Consider the following 19,595-nt stretch of genomic DNA (forward strand, 5'->3'; position numbering starts at 1 on the left):
TACTCTATAGGGAGCAGCATGGCTTTTTAAAAGGTAGGTCCTGCCTTAGTAATTTATTCACATTTTATTATAATGTGACAGCAGAATTGCATAAAGGAAATGGCTACACCCTAATACTGCTGGATTTTGCAAAGGCATAAGATGGAATGCCATGTGAAAAACTTATGTAAGTTGGAGCAAATAGGGATGGGTATGAGGCTGGTAGCATGGGTGGGAGGGAGATGGCTAATAGATAGACATCGGAAGTTGGTGTCTGGTGGAGTGGAATCAAGGTGAATGAAGATGAATAGTGGAGTGCCTCAAAGATCTGTCTAGGACCACTATTTAATTTGTGTATTAATGACATAGTGGACTTTTTGAGGAGAGATATTCAGTTGTTTGCTGGCATTGGAAAACTTGGGAAGGCAATAATTGATAAAGGTGATGTAAGATAAGATGATTTAAATAAATCAGCAGTGTGGGCAAAGGACAATGATTGTTGCTCAAATTTTTTTGACTGAGCTTCTATTCCTTGCCCTGCATTTAAATAAATAAAATAAAAAAAATCAGAAACTGTAAATAAAGTAATATTTTTTTCTCTGCTGCAGGCAATCCAAAATAGCATTTGACTAAAAATAAAAATTGGAAATGACTCTGTGTGATTTTTCCTAGAACAAATCACAACACAGTGTCATTCAACAACTTGGGCATTGATAATTGTTTTGTTACCTGTCTTTTTTTCAGAACAGCATGCTATCTACATTTTAGTGTACATTGAGATATTTTTTACTTTGTTTCTTATGATAAAATAATTAAAAAATATAGAGAAATTCAACTTTGAAACTATCATATACATAAAATTTGATTCCTGCTCAAACAGCAGTTGAAATTGACTGCAGTTTGAGTCTCATGCTAAATATGTTGGGTACAGCGTCTGCTCTTTCACATCTCTCATCTGTTACTATGGTAATATTACTCCAAAATAAGGTTGACCTCCTGGCATCAGTCTTCTTTTATAGGTGACAAAGGCAGATCACTTCCCATTATATAAAAACAGGTCATTATATGTGATTTCTCTGATCATTTACCTGAAAGATATCAATATCTTCAAAAAATATCCTTACAGATCTTGGATACCAGTAACTTACCTAGTACAAGAGGGGTGATTCCATTTGGAGTTGTGCTCAAAATTTGTGCTTCAGATATATTTAACTTTGCATATTATCTTGACAAGCATACTCATTTAGTATGTACCCAATAGTATGGAAGCAAGTGTATACCATCCCTTCTGAAAAAGATGTCATCTATCAAATTATTGTTCCATACCTTAATTTTCTCAAAATCAGTAGAGAACTTGTACTTGTCTTATTTCTCATAAGCAGTGATCTATCTTGATCATCTATGCAAGAAGACTGATGCCAAGAGGGTAACATTATCTTTGGATAATATTACCATTTCATCAACTAGATGAGAGAGGTGTGGAAAGGCTGAATTTGCATCCAGCAGATTTAATACAGGACTCTTCCTTCTATATATTGACTCAGATACTACTCATAATTTCCTGATGACATGCACTCCATTCTTGCATTTCATTTGACAGACGTTTGAAAGTCATCCATAACCATTTTAAATATGGATCTCTTTGCCATTCTCCAGTGAATTGAAGACATCCTAGTGAACTTGAATGTCTTATTTCTCATAAGGAAGATCTCACTACACTACCCCTTACCTTTGATAATGTTAGATACCCAGTCAAGATCAGATCTCTTGGAATGAGCTACACGTCTGTTCCAAATGACCTGGCATTCTCTCTTTTCAAAATGCTTCTTCTCACTTGTATCACTCCTAACACTATATAAATTCCAAATTCACCTGATCTTCAATTACTGTTCATGAATTTTGGATGTTGCATCCAAAGCCTCCATAAAAATGCCTAATTCAGAAGCAGGCAGTCTGTTTAATATATGATTCTTTCTGTTTCTGCCTTACACTGTTTCTGAACTAGCCACCATCATTCCTCTATTTTTCTCTGAGTATGTAAAAATAAGAGCAGCTGTTAGTGAACAAGCTTCTTGTCTTTCATTCCATCTCTGCTTTGAATCCGTATTCGGTCACAGCTTTCCCAAGGACTACAAACCTCTATCTAAAAATATCAATAGACCCCCCCCCCCTCCCTCCTCTGTCAATGTTTCTGTCTCTCTCTCATATAGGATTGAATTTTTAAAATGAACAAGCAATATCAATATTTTTTATTTATTTGTTTATTTTTCAATTGACTTATCCTGAATTACCTGTAATCAGAATCAAGAAGAGTGGATAAGATTTTGCTGTTACTTTATAATGTAGTTTAGGATTTAGAACTTAAATAACAGGCATTGTTAATACATTTATTTTGCATTTATACATATTTTTGTACATTTTTTTTTTTTTTTTTTGTTTAGATGTTGCCCCCAAGAAGTGTTAGAATGCCTATAGACCAGGATTGGGCAGATGTATGGCCAACTGCACGTAGTTTTCAACCATCTGTAGTTCCTCTATCTGTACGGCAGGGATGGGTAGCAAAAGGTGCTCCACCAGGAAAATTTGATAATGCAGAATTAATGAAAATTCCAAATTTTCTTCATCTAACACCACCAGCAATTAAAAAGCATTGTGCAGCTATAAAGAGTAAGCATAAGTTTTTATTCACGTATGTCAAGTTATATTTTCTTAACTTTTACTAATAGCTGTGTTGAGCACTAAATATTTTTTTAATGGCATTCTCACTCATAAAAGGTTGAGGGAACCCATTCATCCATTCATTGACCAAACATGGCCCTTTTCATTCTGTTTTAGGATTAAGAAAGGCATTACAGTTTTAAGAAAGACTGCAAATAAATGTATTCATAAAATAAAATGTGTGCTGTCTTGCCATTTTTAAAGCTAAACAGCTGAAACCATTGAGTATACAAATGGAATAGAAATCATAAAGACTTGTTACATATCTCAGTGTCCATTTGTGTTTGAAACTGTTTGGGATATAGGCTCAAATGGACTTCACTTTTAGACAGTAAAAAACTACAGGAAAACTTTGCTTAACGTGATTAATTAATCCATCTATTAATGTGCCCTAAGCGAAATTGCATTAAGCAAACACAATAAACAATAGGAATAATTATAATTGGTCCATCACTTAGCATAAATTTGGAAAACAAAATTACAGTATAAGCTATATTAGAAGATAAAATCATCAAAGTTAATAAAGCTCAAATTTTTATTTAATATCTAAGCATTTGATTGAGCTACCTTTTTTAAAATAAAGATGTTTGAATCGTGCTTGACTTTTTCATCTTGTCATGCAATTTGCAATAGCTGACGATCACTTTATCAAGATTTCAGTGGACTTTGAACCTTCGTTCCATATCAGGATCAGCATCAAACAAAATCTTCTTAGCATACTCAATGTGATTGAAAACTACCTGAAATGCTTTTGCAGATAGCTTCTTAGTCGTAACATTCTCTTCTTGTTTGCACTCCTTATTTTTTTCTTCTTCATATGCATGCTGTGTTTTCTAGTTGAAAGAGATCATTCTCGCTTAACTGTTCTGAATGGGAATCGTACAAGTTTCTCACATCTTCATCGTCCAGTTCATTAAATCCAAGTTCTTTTCCAATTGTGCTGATTTCTTCATTAATGTTAGATCTTGGATTTTGCATACATGATAAACTAACATAGGTTTGAGTTTAAGTCTCCTTCTGCATTGCCTCCTAATAAAAGCGTAAGACGATTTTTAGATACTTTGTATCCTCTTCGAGATGCTTCAGTTTTTGTAGGCATATGTTTCCAAAAGAGACCAGTTTTCTCGACGTTGAATATTTGCCAATCATCATAATCATGCTCCTGAATTATCCTTTGCAGTTCTTCAGGAAACTTGGCTGCAGAATCTTTATCAATACTTGCAGATTCTCCAGTTATTCTTACGTTATGCAGTCCAGCTCGATTTTTAAAATGGTCAAACCAAATTCAATGAGGTAAAAATATGCCTCTGTATTAAGAGGTATTCTATCTTGGTTATAATCCCCAATCCAGAGTGACAGAAGATGCTCCATCTCAATCATTAAATGGCTTCTATTTCGGATGATCTGCATGCTTAAAGAAGCAGTAACAACTTTTCTTTGTATTCTTTGCTCTTATTTAATATAGTCCAAACTGTAAACTCGCTGTATCCCAGGTCTCGCACGATCATTGTATTACTAGCGCAACTTTCATGTCTCTTAATGACTTCCAGCTTTTCTGTTCATTTAAGGTTGGCGACAAAAAATTTAGCATAACTTAAAAAAATTGCGTTATTAAAATTCACTCAATCGCTTTGACTGATTATTGCGCATATTGAATTCGCATTAAGTGAGGTATTCCTGTATGTTCAGTTATCCTGACAGTATAGATTATAAGTAGTGTTTCTAAATTCCCAACATTTTTTTTAATCTTCATGAATTGGGAATGGGAAATTGCAGTTAATGAGAATTCTTGAGAAATTACCCATATGCTATGATAAGTTTTAGTGTGTATATATATATATATATGGGAAAGAAGAAAAAAAAGTAAAATTTAATTAGCATTAGGTATTCAAAAATAACACAAAGTTTGATTATTGTAAACAAAACAAACAAAAAAAAAATCATATTGGTTACAGATAGGTAACATTATGCATTTATTGAAAATCACTGAGCTTAACATAAATTCAAAGTACGTGTTAATACTCTATATAAAATAAATAAATAAAATAATACAGTAATTCCCCTCTCCCATTTATTATTTATTGTTTAAATATAATTTTAAAAAATACAATGCATTAATTACACTGGATGTCCTGATCTTTGTTTACTTACAAATAGTCTTGAAGAATTAGACTTATGTCAACATATAGTTGACATAAATTGTTTGTATAGAACCATATGCATACCTAAATCACTTAGGGAATTGAAACAACCAACAAACAACCTACAGGAATTGAGAAATAATAAAGAATTAGTTATCACCAAAGCGGATAAAGGAAATGCAACTGTAGTACTTAACCAAAAGGACTACAAAGGTAAGCTGAATGCTCTTCTATTAGATCGGGCTACTTACCTCCCTATCAATTACAATCCCACCAACTCACAAATTAGAAAACTTCACAGGCTCCTTAAGAAATTCACTTCTTGGCCTGTAGAAGTTACCAACAGATTAAAACCGTTTAACTCTATACCCCCCTGTATTTACGGACTCCCAAAAATACATAAAGAAAATGTGCCATTACGTCCCATAGTGGACGGCATTGATTCCCCCACATACAAATTAGCTAAACATTTGGCCAAAGAGCTCACACACTATACTGGCAACACACCATCACACATAAAAAACTCAGCCCACTTCAAAGCCAGCATAGAAAACCTTACACTCCAACATACTGACATAATGGTCAGCTTCGACGTCTCCTCCTTATTCACAAATGTCCCACTCAAGGAAACTTTAGAGCTAATCCAAGCTAAATTTTCCCCCGATATCTCAGCCCTATTTCAGTTCACAATGAACTCAGGCTATTTCGTTTGGCAGGGAAAATTCTACAAACAAATAGAGGGGACAGCCATGGGCTCACCACTCTCCCCACCCTTGGCCAATTTCTTTATGGAGACCTTTGAGGAAAAAGCCTTAGCCTCTGCCCCACAAAAACCAACCATATGGCTTCGCTACGTTGGTGATGTGTTCGCTATTTGGCCACATGGCTCTGAAACACTCCTCTCCTTCCTTACACACTTAAACAACCAACACGCCAGAATCAAGTTCACCCTGGAAAAAGAGGAAAACAACTACCTCCCTTTCCTAGACACACTAGTCACCCGCCAGCCTGATGGAACTTTGGTTTTCTCAGTTTACAGAAAACCCACCCATACAGGCAGATACATCCACCAACAACCCCCCCCCCTCACAACAATATGGAGTGGTAAACACTATACAACAGGGCTAAACTAATCTGTTCTAATGATATAGCCCTTAACACTGAACTAAATCACATCCTCAACACTTTCTGAGCCAATGGCTACCCCCCCAAAAAAAATCCAAAAAAAATATTAAAACCTACAAACCACAGCCCCCCTCCTCCCCCCCCCTCCACAAAAAAGATTACTCTAAATCCATCACCATTCCCTACATCTGAGGCACCTCAGAAAAAATTACCAAAATTCTAAAAAAACATGACCTCACCTCCTGTTACAGGCCTTACAGAAAATTGGCATCCCTTATCCGCTCTACCAAAGACCAACCACTTCCCCTAGACCTACCTGGTGTATACCAGGTCCCTTGCAGTTGTAAACTGTCGTACTTTGGCCAAACAGGCAGGACAGCGAATATCAGAATTTCTGAACACAAGGACTACATCCGGTTTTACAAGTATAGCCATTCTGGTCTTGCATACCATGCTCTGGATACTTGCCACAGAATACGGTGGAAGAAAGCAACAATAATACACCGGAGCAAATATAAATTCAAAAGATTATTTATGGAATCAGCCTCTGCCCTAAGAAACTCTCCAAACCTCAACAAATTTGGTTGTATGTGACTGCCTTAAATTTGGGAGGCATACATCAGCAGACCTTCAGCCCAACGGCCAAGAACGCCTACTTAGCCCTCCAGAGGGCACCATCAGGACTTCTAGGAGAACGATAGCTTCATATCTTCATTCTCAGTTTTACTGTATTGTTAGTGCCTGTGTGCACCTGCCTTTTTGTAAGTTCCTTTAGAAAATGGAAATGACATTGCCGAAATATCGGAAATATCTATTAAAGTATAATTTAATTTATATTCGGATCTACGTTTTTTCAATTCCCTAAGTGATTTAGAAATGCATAACCAACGTATAAGCCTGTCTACGAGAATCAACATATGCATACCCTAATATAATCCTCATATTTAGTGCTGAATACTATAGCCACCCCTTCTTTTCCAGATTGTTATTGCCTGAATATAACATTTTGTATTTTTGCTTAGAAAGATCTCGCTTATTTTTGTCTTCTTTGTTTCAGTCACATCTGTTATGTTGATCTTATACTAATCCAATTTTTCTGCTAGTTCCATTTATTATCCATTGATGCTTGTTGATGGTGGCAATCTTGAACTATGCTGACGTTGAGCTGCATTCCAGGATTTGTTCCAGTAGCTGACTTTTTGCTGTTTGACCTGGTGACTCCCTGCCAGCATGAAATTATCATGTTGTACTATCATTTTGCATTATGGTTGTCTAAATTATAATGGTTGGCCAACCAAATATTGACCAAATAGCCAATATTTTGTTGGCTAAATCCCAAATTGCCAGCACATCCTCATTTGTTCATTATCTCGTGGTGCACCAAGAGATGAGGTGTAGACATTATGTCAAAAGCCCTGGTTGGTTCTCCACATTCTTTAAATGGCTACGTGGAGGTCTCCCAGGTTATACAGGTTTGACCCTTAAACACCCCAGATGTTTTATATGGTCTAACCCACTTAATCTTATATAATTTCTGAATTCATGTATCATTTATGTTCATATTCATCTATATCCCTGATTTAGTCAGCTCTTATGTTTTACTCTTCTAAAGCACTTATTGCATCAACTAACCTATATCTTGGTCTTCCGCTGGATATTTTGTCTTGCAATTTTTACTTGGATCAATCGTTTTTCTAATCTTCTGTTCTGCTTAAGTTATCATTCCTTTGTGGATTTGTTTACATGTTTATGAATATTAATGTCAGTTTCTTTTCTAATTTATTCACTTTTAATATGCTTCTGCTGTTGTTGAAATGTGTTAACTCTCCTACTTTTTCTCAGAACTCATATCTCTGGGTCACTAGTTTTTTTTCAACTGTCATATCCATTAGTTAAAATTTATTTTAGTACCGTCCCGGATATTGCTGGTGTCATGTTTTGGCTAATTTCCCTCTTATTCCATGCACTGATGTAGTATTCAGTAACTCCTCACATTATCAGATTTACTTTTTCTCTAGAACAAATTACTGAAATAGCTGGAAATCTGTAATATGTTCTTTAGGTTAAATAAACTGAAAATACAATTGATTTCTGTTTTTCTACATGTGTTGTTCTCAAAGCTTGTCTTTTTGTTGTTGATTTTCATATATTTCCTTTCTAAATTCATGTCAGTGGATATTTATTTGGCTAATGATACTTAAAAACTCCAACTTTAAGAGAATTATGTAATCTGCATTTTGAACTTGGTTCTTCCATTTCTCATTGCTGTATAGAGTTCTGTTTATACCATACAGACATACATACACATTAACCATCTTTTGTTTTTGCTTATTTTTTTGTGACCTTCTACTCACAAAAGGTGGTAAACCTATAGTATAATTAGTACCGTGGATTGGCTAAGGATTTATTTTATTTTTTATATTTCTTATTTTTTACATTTACTTTACGACAAATAGTTGAGAAAGCATGGGAATATAACAGATCTGTATTTAAGTTTTGCCATCTGGAAAAGGCATATGACAGGGTGCCAAGAGAGAAGCTATTCAATATGCTACAGTTATATGGTGTCAATGGGACATTATATCAAACAATACATAGTCTTTATTTGAGTTGTAAGTCAGCAGTTAGAATTAAAGGAAGTACAGGAAGATGGTTTAATGTTAAATCTGGTGTGAGACAAGGATGTACATTATCCCCTCTGTTATTCATTATCTATATGGATCACATAATGAAGGAAAGTGGTATTAAACATGATAACAGAATTGGAGATGTTAATGTCAGCTCTTTGCTTTATGCGGACAATGTTATGCTTCTAAATAAATCTGCTACAAGTCTGCAAGATTTTCTGACTAAATTGAATAACTGTGTAATAGATATGGTATGAAGGTCAGCATTAAAAAGACAAAGACAATGAAAATAGGTAGAATTATTGAAAATGTCAACTGTGTTGTGAACGGGGAACCTGTGGAACAAGTAAAACATTTCAGCTACTTAGCCACGATTTTTACTGAAGATGGTAAATTAAATATGGAAATATACAACAGAATCAACAAAGTTGGTATGGTAAGCAGTCAATTGAATAAATTCATATGGAATAAGAGAGAAATTAGTCGGAACACTAAATTATACAAGACAGTGTTCAAACCAGTTTTAACCTATGGATCTGAGAGCTGGGTCAGAAATAAAACACTTGACCAAAGACTAGAGACCGCAGATATGATAGGCCTGAGAAAGATTAGAGGCGTGAACTGATGGCATCAATGGCAATATCATATTAAAAACGAGGATATTAGGAAAGAACTTGACATTGTCAGCATCCAGGAATGCGTTAGCAGAGCTAATCTCAGGTGGTATTGTCACTTAAACAGAATGGGCGAGGAAAGATTAGCAAAACAAGTGTTCTATGCCAGGTTGGCAGCAAAACGACCCAGAGGAAGACCAAGATATAGTTGGATTGATATGGTACAAAGTGCCTTAGATAATAGAAATATAAGATCTGATAATGTTGGAGTCTTGACAAGCAACAGGCTGATTTGGAGGAAAATTGTAAATAGGAAGTTAGTAATGATGTAAATTTTTCATGTAGTACTCTCATATCCTGTACACCCCTTGAGGGTACATGTCAGGAATTTGATGATTATGATTTTTTACATAATCCAGAAACCCTGCTTTTGAAACCAAATATGGAACTTTCTCAAGCCACTTGAGGTCTCCAATAAGCAGGAAAGTGCACTGGGTGATGAAATTTGTCTCCCATCCAAAGACAGTCACAAACATTCATGCCCATGGCAGGATTCGAACCTGCAGTCTGTTGGTTGGAGAGCAGATGTGCTAAACTGCTTGGCTAAACATTGAGGATGTTATCTATCTGAGTCATAAAGCAGATCATACTTGACAAGAAATTATGTTCCTGTTTTCATTCTTTATTCAAGCTCGAGTAAACAAAAGTTTGTGTATGAAGTATCTTCATGATTAGGATACTACTACATCGAAGTGGTTTGCTTCAGACTGAATTCCTCCAGTATCTCATAATGCACAACACACTTCCTTAAAAGTAACAAACTGGTGTATCATCATTTTTTTTTTTTTTGCAATACTCGTTGAGAGATAGTTGTAGAAAGTTTTTTCACTGGGTCAGATAGTAATTTTAATGATATGACCTTTATATCATTCTTGATCTTCCTGAGGATATTAACCCAGGTGTAGAGTTAGTTCCAAGGTTTGATATGGAGGTAGGTTGTTACCTGTCACTGAGTAGAACTGTGGTTCAGCACATTGATGGGTTTTTGCTTATTAATGTTTGAGTATCTTGGATGATTTAGAGTGATCATATCACTCAACAAGAATTAATGATATTTTAGATCACTCATTTACATTTCATAAGTTCATTTACAAGAGGAGGTTGAAATCAGTTAGGTTCCTTCCCATAATGCATTGATGTATGCACAGCTGAAAGGAAGTGTGCCATTCATTATGAGATATTTGAGAAATTTGATGTGAAGTTATCTATCTTTGGCTACAGGTAGCCTAGTTGTGAAGATACTTCACATACAAACTATAGTTTGCTCAGGTAAATGTACATGTACAATGAACAATGTACATGTTTGAAACATGTAAATTGTTTTACATTATCCTGCTTCCCACATAACAAAGTGTTATGTGGGAAGCAGGATAATTTAATGTAGCAGTTCAGTACAACATGAAACATATTCATTAGTAGTTTTTTTCACTTGGTTATACTATAAATTAAGGATACCAAGAAATTATATACTTGGTTTAATCCTTTATCCAAGTGTAAGCAAACAAAGTTTGTGCCTGAAATATTTTCAAGACTGGGGCAACTCGTATAAGGAAGCTAAGACTTCACATCACTTGCCTTAGTATCCCAAAATGCAAAGCACATCTCCTTGTGGACATGTATAATGCTATGCATTATGGGAAGGGTCACTACCCAGACCGGTTTCAACCTTTATTGAGGTCTGTTCAGTGGGAGCCGGACCCAGGTGATACTAATGTTGAAGTAATGCAGAAGTCATATTTTCATATACGAGTTGCCAAAAGGTGTTGCACCGTATTATTAAATTACTCTGGATTGGAGAAAGTCTTTGGAAGTTTTTTCACTTGGTTATATTATAAATTAATTAAAGATACCAAGAAATTATATACTGAGTTTAATCCTTTCTCCAAGTGTAAACAAACAAAGTTTGAACCAGAAGTATTTTCAGGACGGGGCAACTCTTATAAGGAAGCTAAGGCTTTACATCACTTGCCTTAGTATCCCATAATGCAAAGCACATCTCCTTGTGGACATGTATAATGCTATGCATTATTGGAAGGGTCACTACCCAGACTGGTTTCGACCTTTATTGAGGTCTTTTCAGTGAAAGCCAGACCCAAGGTGATACTACAGTTGAAATAATGCAGAAGTCATATTTTCTTTCTCTGGATTAGAGAAAGTTGTTGAAAATTTTTTCACTTGGTTATACAGGGTGTCCCAAAATTTACGCAAGAAGTAATTTTGATAGAAAACACAGGTTTTTAATTAAAAATTGTAATTTCTTATTGATTCATAAAGTATACAGTATAGGGTTATGCATGGAATAGCATATCTGGTAAATGGCCTCCACGACTTTGCTGGCACATACGCACTCTTTTGTCGAAATTTTCCATGATCGTTTTGCATAAATGTGGCTGAATTTCGTTGATACAGCGCTCAATTTCCTCCCTCAAGGCATGGATTGTCGTGGGCTTGTTTGGTATAAACCTTAGACTTCAAAAAACTCCAAAGAAAAAAGTGATCTGGGCGGCCAATTCTGATCACCAAAACGGGAAATTATACCAGGAAATGTTTGAATTGTTTCTCGGGCTGTATGGCATGTGGCACTGTCTTGTTGAAACTACATGTCATCCACATCCATATCTTGCAATTTAGGCACAAAAAACTAGATTATCATGTCGCGATAGCGAGCACCATTTACTGTTATTGCCTTATCAGCCGCATTTTCGAAGAAGAATGGACCGATGATGCCTCCAGCCCAAAATCCACACCAAAAAGTGACACGTTGTGGATGTATTTGTTTCTCAACACTCGCTCGTGGATTTTCTGAACCCTAAATGCGACAATTTTGTCGATTAACGAAGCCATCAAGATGAAAATGAGCCTCATTGCTGAAGATAATTTTGTTCGAAAAATAAGCATCCACTTGTTGTTCCATAATCCATTCAACGAAATCTCTTTGCTGTGTGTGGTCAGTAGGCTTCAGTTCTTGAGTCAATTGAACTTTGTAAGCATAAAGATGCAAATCTTTTGTGAGAATACGCTGTAGAGAGCTTCTCGAAATGCCCAATTCAAGACCACAGTGCTGAATTGATGTTCCTAGACGCTCAGCAACACTCTCACGAACTGCTTCGATGTTTTCTGTTGAACGACTTTTTGAAGGACGGCCAGAGTGTATAAGATCACTAATTGATCCAGTTTCCTTGAATTTTTTAATTACTCTTTTCACAGTTGAAGTTAAATCACTATTCCGACCATATTTTGTACGAAAATTGTGAACTGTAGCTGCCAAATCTTCATTATTTTTAAAATATTGCTCAACAATGAAAATGCGTTGTTCTTTTGCGTAGCGTTCCATTTTTAATAACCCTGAACTGTCAGCTGTCATGCTGTCTTTTTTTTCTCGTTGGCAACACTTTACTGCACAAATGATGCTAAATTTAAATCTTGCGTGAATTTTGGGACACCCTTTACTATAAATTAAAAATTAGTGTGACTCAATCTTGATTTCTGAGAAAATGAGATTGACATATCATGTTGCTTTTTAAAAGGGCTTTTATATAGTCCATATTTTAACTGTAAATTAAAGATACTGAGGCAAGTGATGTGAATCTTAGCCTCCTTATACAAGTTGCCCGAGTCCTGAAAATACTTCAGGCGCAAACTTTGTTTGCTTACGGTTGGATAAAAGATTAAACCTAGTATATAATTTCTTCATATCTTTGATTTATATTCATTAGTAATCTACTGTAATTATGCAATTTTTTCCTTCTCTTTTGTAGAATTTTGCACAGATTGGCCTAAAGGTCTTGAAACTGATGAAAAATGCGAAAAACATTTTCCAATAGAGATTGTCAGTAGTGATTATTGCCAAGATGGACCATCTGTTCGAGACTGTAGATCACGTATAGTGACACTGAAGGTAGTGTTCATATTTTGTAAGTTAAATATTTGAATGTAGTTACATTATAATCAGAAGCTTTGGATATATTGCTTTTTTTATGTATTATTTTGTATTTTCTGCATTATGCTGATAATACAGAAAATGTTGTTAAATAATTCAATGTAGTCACATCATAATCAGAAGCTTTGGATTTTTTTTTAAAAATTTTATTTATTTATTTTTTATCATGTATTATACTGATTACGGATCTTTGAAAAAAAAAAAGTGGTAATAATTAGAATATCTGGAAAAAAGATTCGATATGGATAAATTTTTTGATTGGCCAGCCATTTTTATATCGTAGGTGCATAAACTGCAATCTATAGGTTTAGCCAATTCTGTCAATTTACAGAAAAACTAGAGGAGAAAAAGGAAAGATTGAAGGATTTCAGAAAGAAATAAATCAAGCACCTGAATAGCTGATATAATAATGCTCCTATAACTACTTTTATAGTGTGTAATACTAAACTTCAAATATTTCTCCTTGGCCACCTTTAGACAGTTCAAGTTAAAAGAGTTGGTGTTTTCAATAAACACATCCTTAAGGATGTGTTTATTGAAAACTTGTAGAATGGTCCAATTAGCATAATATATACCAACTATCCCTTTAAATCTTATATTCAGCAACATTTGAACAGATCACTATTCTCATTTCTCCATTATTATCATCATCATCATCAAATTCCTGCCATGTACCCTCAAGGGGTGTATAGGATATGATAGTACTACATGAAAAAAATTACATCATTACTAACTTCCTATCTACAATTTTCCTCCAAATCAGTCTGTTACTTGTCAAGACTCCAACATTATCAGATCTTATATTTCTATTGTCTAAGGCACTTTGTACCGTATCCATCCAACTATATCTTGGTCTTCCTCTGGGTCGTTTTGCTGCCAACCTGGCAGAGAACACTTGTTTTGCTAATCTTTCTTCTCCCATTCTATTTAAGTGACCATCCCACCTGAGATTAGCTCTGCTAATGCATTCCTGGATGCTGACAATGTCAAGTTCTTTCCTAATATCCTCGTTTTTAATATGATATTGCCATTGATGCCATCTGTTCATGCCTCTAATCTTTCTCAGGTCAAGTGTTTTACTTCTGACACAGCTCACAGATCCATAGGTTAAAACTGGTTTGAACACTGTCTTGTATAATTTAGTGTTCCGACTAATTTCTCTCTTATTCCATATGAATTTATTCAGTTGACTGCTTACCATACCAGTTTTGCTGATTTTGTTGTCTATTTCTATATTTAATTTACCACCATCACTAAAAATCATGCCTAAGTAGCTGAAATGTTTTACTTGTTCCACAGGTTCTCCTTTCACAACAAAAGTTGACATTTTCAATGATTCTGGCTATTTTCATTGTCTTTGTCTTTTTATTGCTGACCTTCATACCATATCTATTAAAACAGTTATTCAATTTAGTCAGAGCATCTTGCAGACTTGTAGCAGATTTATTTAGAAGTATAACATCATCCGCATAAAGCAAAGAGCTGACATTAACATCTCCAATTTTGATATCATGTTTAATATCAAAATACCACTTTCCTTCATAATGTGATTCATACAGATAATGAATAACAGGGGATAATGTACATCCTTGTCTCACACCAGAATTAACATTAAGCCATCTTCCTGAACTTCCTTCAATTCTAACTGCTGACTTACAACTCAAATAAAGACTAATTATTGCTTGATATAATGCCCCATTGACACCATATAATTATAGCTTATTGAATAGCTTCTCTCTTGGTACCTTGTCATATGCCTTTTCCAAATCGACAAAACTTAAATACAGATCTTTGTTATATTCCCATGCTTTCTCGGCTTTTTGTTGTAAAGTGAAGATCTTGATCCTGACAGCCTCTATTTGACCTGAATCCTGCTTTTCTTCCACAATTCTTCTCAACCGTTTCTCAAGTATACTTGCATAGATCTTGCCAGGAACACTCAGTAGGGAAATACCTCTGTAATTCTCACATTCAGTTTTATTTCCATTTTTATACATGGGTACTATGAGAGCTCTACTCCAATCATCGGGAATTCATCTCTCTGTCCTGGCTTTCTGAAGTATGCAGTACAGCCACTGTAAGACTTTTATACCAACATACTTCAGCATTTCTGGTCAAATATCATCTACTCCTGCTGGCTTTCCACATTTCAAGCCTTTGATGGCTTTTTCAACTTCATGTATGGATATGTATTCCTGACTGCATGCCTGGTCAGTGTTGTTTACCACTGTGCTGTCATCACTGATTGTTTCGTTTAGCATTTTTTCGAAGTAATTACTCCATACTTCAAGGATATCTTTTTCTCCCATTTTCATGTCACCTTTATCATCTCTAACTCCTTTTACAGTACTCTTTCCTCCATTCCTAAGCTTCTTCAACAACCTCCAGAATATTTTGCCACCTTCTTGATATTTATTTTCTATATTCTTGCCAAAGTCCTCCCATGACTTTTGTTTAGCTAGTTTTACACAGTTTTTAGCATTCTTGCATTTGTCTCTGTATTCTCTAAGAGCACAAGCTGACTTATTTGACAGGAACTTTTGACATGTTTTCTTCTTTTCCTTCACTGCCTCTTTAACTTCCTGTGTCTGCCATGGAGTTCTAATTTTTCTATCCTTGCAGACCACTTCACCACATACCTCTCTGGCAGAATCAAACAATGTTTTCTTCAAAGCTTGCCACTGAATCTCCAAGGTTTGATTCCTGTTCTCAAACTCTTTCATATTTTCTTGAATTATAATATTTGTATATATTATTGGTAATGAAAGGATATTACATTCAAATTATTCACAATGTCAGCTGAGCTTTATGGAAGTTTTTTTTCACTTGACTGTGCTACTAATTATATATTTGGTTTTATTCTTTATCCAAGTGTAAGCAAACCAAGTTTGTTTCTGAAGTACTTTCAATACTGGGGCAACTTGTGGTAAAGGTGGTATAAGTTTTCATCACTTGCCTTAATATCCCATAATGCAAGGAGATGTGCTTTGCATTATGGGATACTAAAGCAAGCGATGAGAACTTATACCACCTTTACCACGAGTTGCCCCAGTCCTGAAAGTACTTCAGGTCCAAACTTTGTTTGCTTACCCTTGGATAAAGGATAAAACCAAATATATATCAGTTGAAATATTCACTTAAGGATTGATTTAATTTGATTTCAGGAGCCGAATAAATTCTGTTTAGCAAGCCATGGCTTTTCTACAAAACACAGAATTCAATGGAACAATACCCAATTTCTACACAAAAGCTATTTTCTTCTGGAAAACTATACAAAGAAAGCTGTGATGCACACATTCACAATCTCAACCTTAAAAAGTCATTTTGATTGGCTTAAACTTTCTCAATTTTGGGAATTCATCATAACTAATATAAAACATAATATATAAAATATTATAAATTGTAATTAATTTAAAATTCATTTAAAAAAATATATTTTATTTTTATTTTAATTTATTTCCTAATATTTATTAATGCAGATGGAGTTATTCTCCTGCAGCCAGTAGTGCATATCACATGCTTTCAATTTAATTGGAGTTCTCTTTTTTCCTATCTTCATCATCATCAAATTCCTGCCATGTACCCTCAAGGGGTGTACAGGATATGATAGTACTACATGAAAACAAAAATTACATCATTACTAACTTCCTATCTACAATTTTCCTCCAAATCAGTCTGTTACTTGTCAAGACTCCAACATTATCAGATCTTATATCTCTATCGTCTAAGGTACTTTGTACCGTATCAATCCACCTATATCTTGGTCTTCCTCTGGGTCGTTTTGCTGCCAACCTGGCAGAGAACACTTGTTTTGCTAATCTTTCCTCGCCCATTCTATTTAAGTGACCATACCACCTGAGATTAGCTCTGCTAACGCATTCCTGGATGCTGACAATGTCAAGTTCTTTCCTAATATCCTCGTTTTTAATATGATATTGCCATTGATGCCATCTGTTCACACCTATGATCTTTCTCAGGACTCTCATATCTGCAGTCTCTAGTCTTTGGTCAAGTGTTTTACTTCTGACCCAGCTCTCAGATCCATAAGTTAAAACTGGTATATTTAGTGTTCCGACTAATTTCTCTCTTATTCCATATGAATTTATTCAGTTGACTTCCTACCATACCAGCTTTGCTGATTCTGTTGTCTATTTCTATATTTAATTTACCATCTTCAGTAAAAATTGTGCCTAAGTAGCTGAAACGTTTTACTTGTTCCACAGGTTCTCCATTCACAACACAGTTGACATTTTCAATGATTCTGCCTATTTTCATTGTCTTTGTCTTTTTATTGCTGACCTTCATACCATATCTATTACAACAGCTATTCAATTTAGTCAGAGAATCTTACAGACTTGTAGCAGATTTATTTAGAGATATAACATCGTCTGCATAAAGCAGAGAGCTGACATTAACATCTCCAATTTTGATATCATGTTTAATACCACTTTCCTTCATAATGTGATCCATATAGATAATGAATAACATAGGGTATAATGTACGTCCTTGTCTCACACCAGATTTAACATTAAACCATCTTCCTGTACTTCCTTCAATTCTAACTGCTGACTTACAACTCAAATAAAGACTAAGTATTGCTAGATATAATGCCCCATTGACACCATATAACTGTAGTGTATTGAATAGCTTCTCTCTTGGTACCTTGTCATATGCCTTTTCCAAATTGACAAAACTTAAATACAGATCCTTGTTATATTCCCATGCTATCTCGACTATTTGTCGTAAAGTGAAGATCTGATCCTGACAGCCTCTATTTGGCCTGAATAAAGCTTGTTCTTCACCAAGCTTTTCTTCCACAATTCTTCTCAGCCGTTTCTCAGGTATACTTGCATAGATCTTGCCAGGAACACTCAGTAGGGAAATACCTCTGTAATTCTCACATTCAGTTTTATTTCCCTTTTTATATATGGGTACTATGAGAGCTCTACTCCAATCATCGGGAATTCATCTCTCTGTCCTGGCTTTCTGAAGTATGCAGTACAGCCACTGTAAGACTTTTATACCAACATACTTCAGCATTTCTGGTCGAATATCATCTACTCCTGCTGCTTTTCCACCTTTCAAGCCTTTGATGGCTTTTTCAACTTCATGTATGGATATGTATTCCTGACTGCATGCCTGGTCAATGTTTTTTACCACTGTGCTGTCATCACTGCTTGTTTCATTTAGCAGTTTTTCAAAGTAATTACTCCATACTTCAAGGATATCTTTTTCTACCGTTTTCATGTCACCTTTATCATCTCTAACTCCTTTTACAGTACTCTTTCCTCCATTCCTAAGCTTCTTCAACAACCTCCAGAATATTTTGCCATCTTCTTGATATTTATTTTCTATATTCTTGCCAAAGTCCTCCAATGACTTTTGTTTAGCTAGTTTTACACAATGTTTAGCATTCTTGCATTTGTCTCTATATTCTCTAAGAGTACAAGCTGACTTATTTGACAGGAACTTTTGATATGCTTTATTCTTTTCCTTCACTGCCTCTTTAACTTCCTGTATCCAATATGGAATTCCGATTTTTTTATCCTTGCAGACAACCTCACCACATACCACATGCCTCTTTGGCAGAATCAATCAATGTTTTCTTCAGAGTTTTTTCCACAGAATCTACAAGGTTTGATTCCTGTTCTCAAACTCTTTCATTTTTTCTTCAATAATCTTTGTGTATTTTAGTCTACAGTTCACATCTGAGAGCTGCACAACTTTTATTCACTTTAAAACTTTCTTACATGTTATTATTTTCAATATGAAATTCAATTTTATCCTGCTCAAGATTAAATAGTGATCACTTCCAATTTGAAATCCTCTGTACACTCTGGTGTCCTGCACCAGGGAGAAAACATCACTATCAACAATAACATAGTCAATGAGACGTTTCTTATTCCTAGCCTCTTCTCTCCATGTGAATTTGTGCACATTTTTATGTTGGAACATGGTGTTAGTAATAACCAGTTCATGTCCTGAGCAGAAATCCAACAGATATTTGCCATTATTATTAGCTTTGCTCTTTTCTCCAAATTTTCCTAAAATATTTTTATATGTCTCACAATCATTTCCTACTCTGCTATTTAGATCCCCAACAAGGATCAACTCTTCATTTTTCATTGTGTCAGTTGCTTTTTCTAAAGCCTCATAAAATTCTTACACTTCTACCTTAGTAGAACTTTCTGTGGGACCATAGGCACAAATAAGTCTCATTGTCCAGTTCCCCATTCTCATATTTGCCCACATTACTCTACTTGAGACTGACTGCCATTAAAGAAGATTAGCCTCGTATTTTGTGTTGAATACAATGGCTACTCCTTCTTTTCCTTGATTTTCATTGCCTGAATATAACATTTTGTATTTATTGCTCAGAAAGATCTCACCA

General features: G+C 35.1%; 1 protein-coding gene across 1 annotated transcript in view; it reads left to right on the plus strand.

The window, feature by feature from the left end:
• mRpS35 (mitochondrial ribosomal protein S35) overlaps nucleotides 1-19,595 on the plus strand; it is a 107,174-nt gene that overhangs the window by 30,405 nt on the left and 57,174 nt on the right. The window contains exons 3-4 of the mRNA XM_090399169.1: nucleotides 2,421-2,646; nucleotides 13,023-13,162. Coding sequence (XP_090255295.1) covers nucleotides 2,421-2,646; nucleotides 13,023-13,162 — 366 coding nt within the window. The remainder of the gene's footprint in view (nucleotides 1-2,420; nucleotides 2,647-13,022; nucleotides 13,163-19,595) is intronic.

The sequence above is a fragment of the Typopeltis vanoorti genome, chromosome 10 (assembly GCF_054136105.1).
Source record: "Typopeltis vanoorti isolate ZY-2024b chromosome 10, IOZ_Tvanoo_1.0, whole genome shotgun sequence".
NCBI lineage: Eukaryota > Metazoa > Arthropoda > Arachnida > Uropygi > Thelyphonidae > Typopeltis > Typopeltis vanoorti.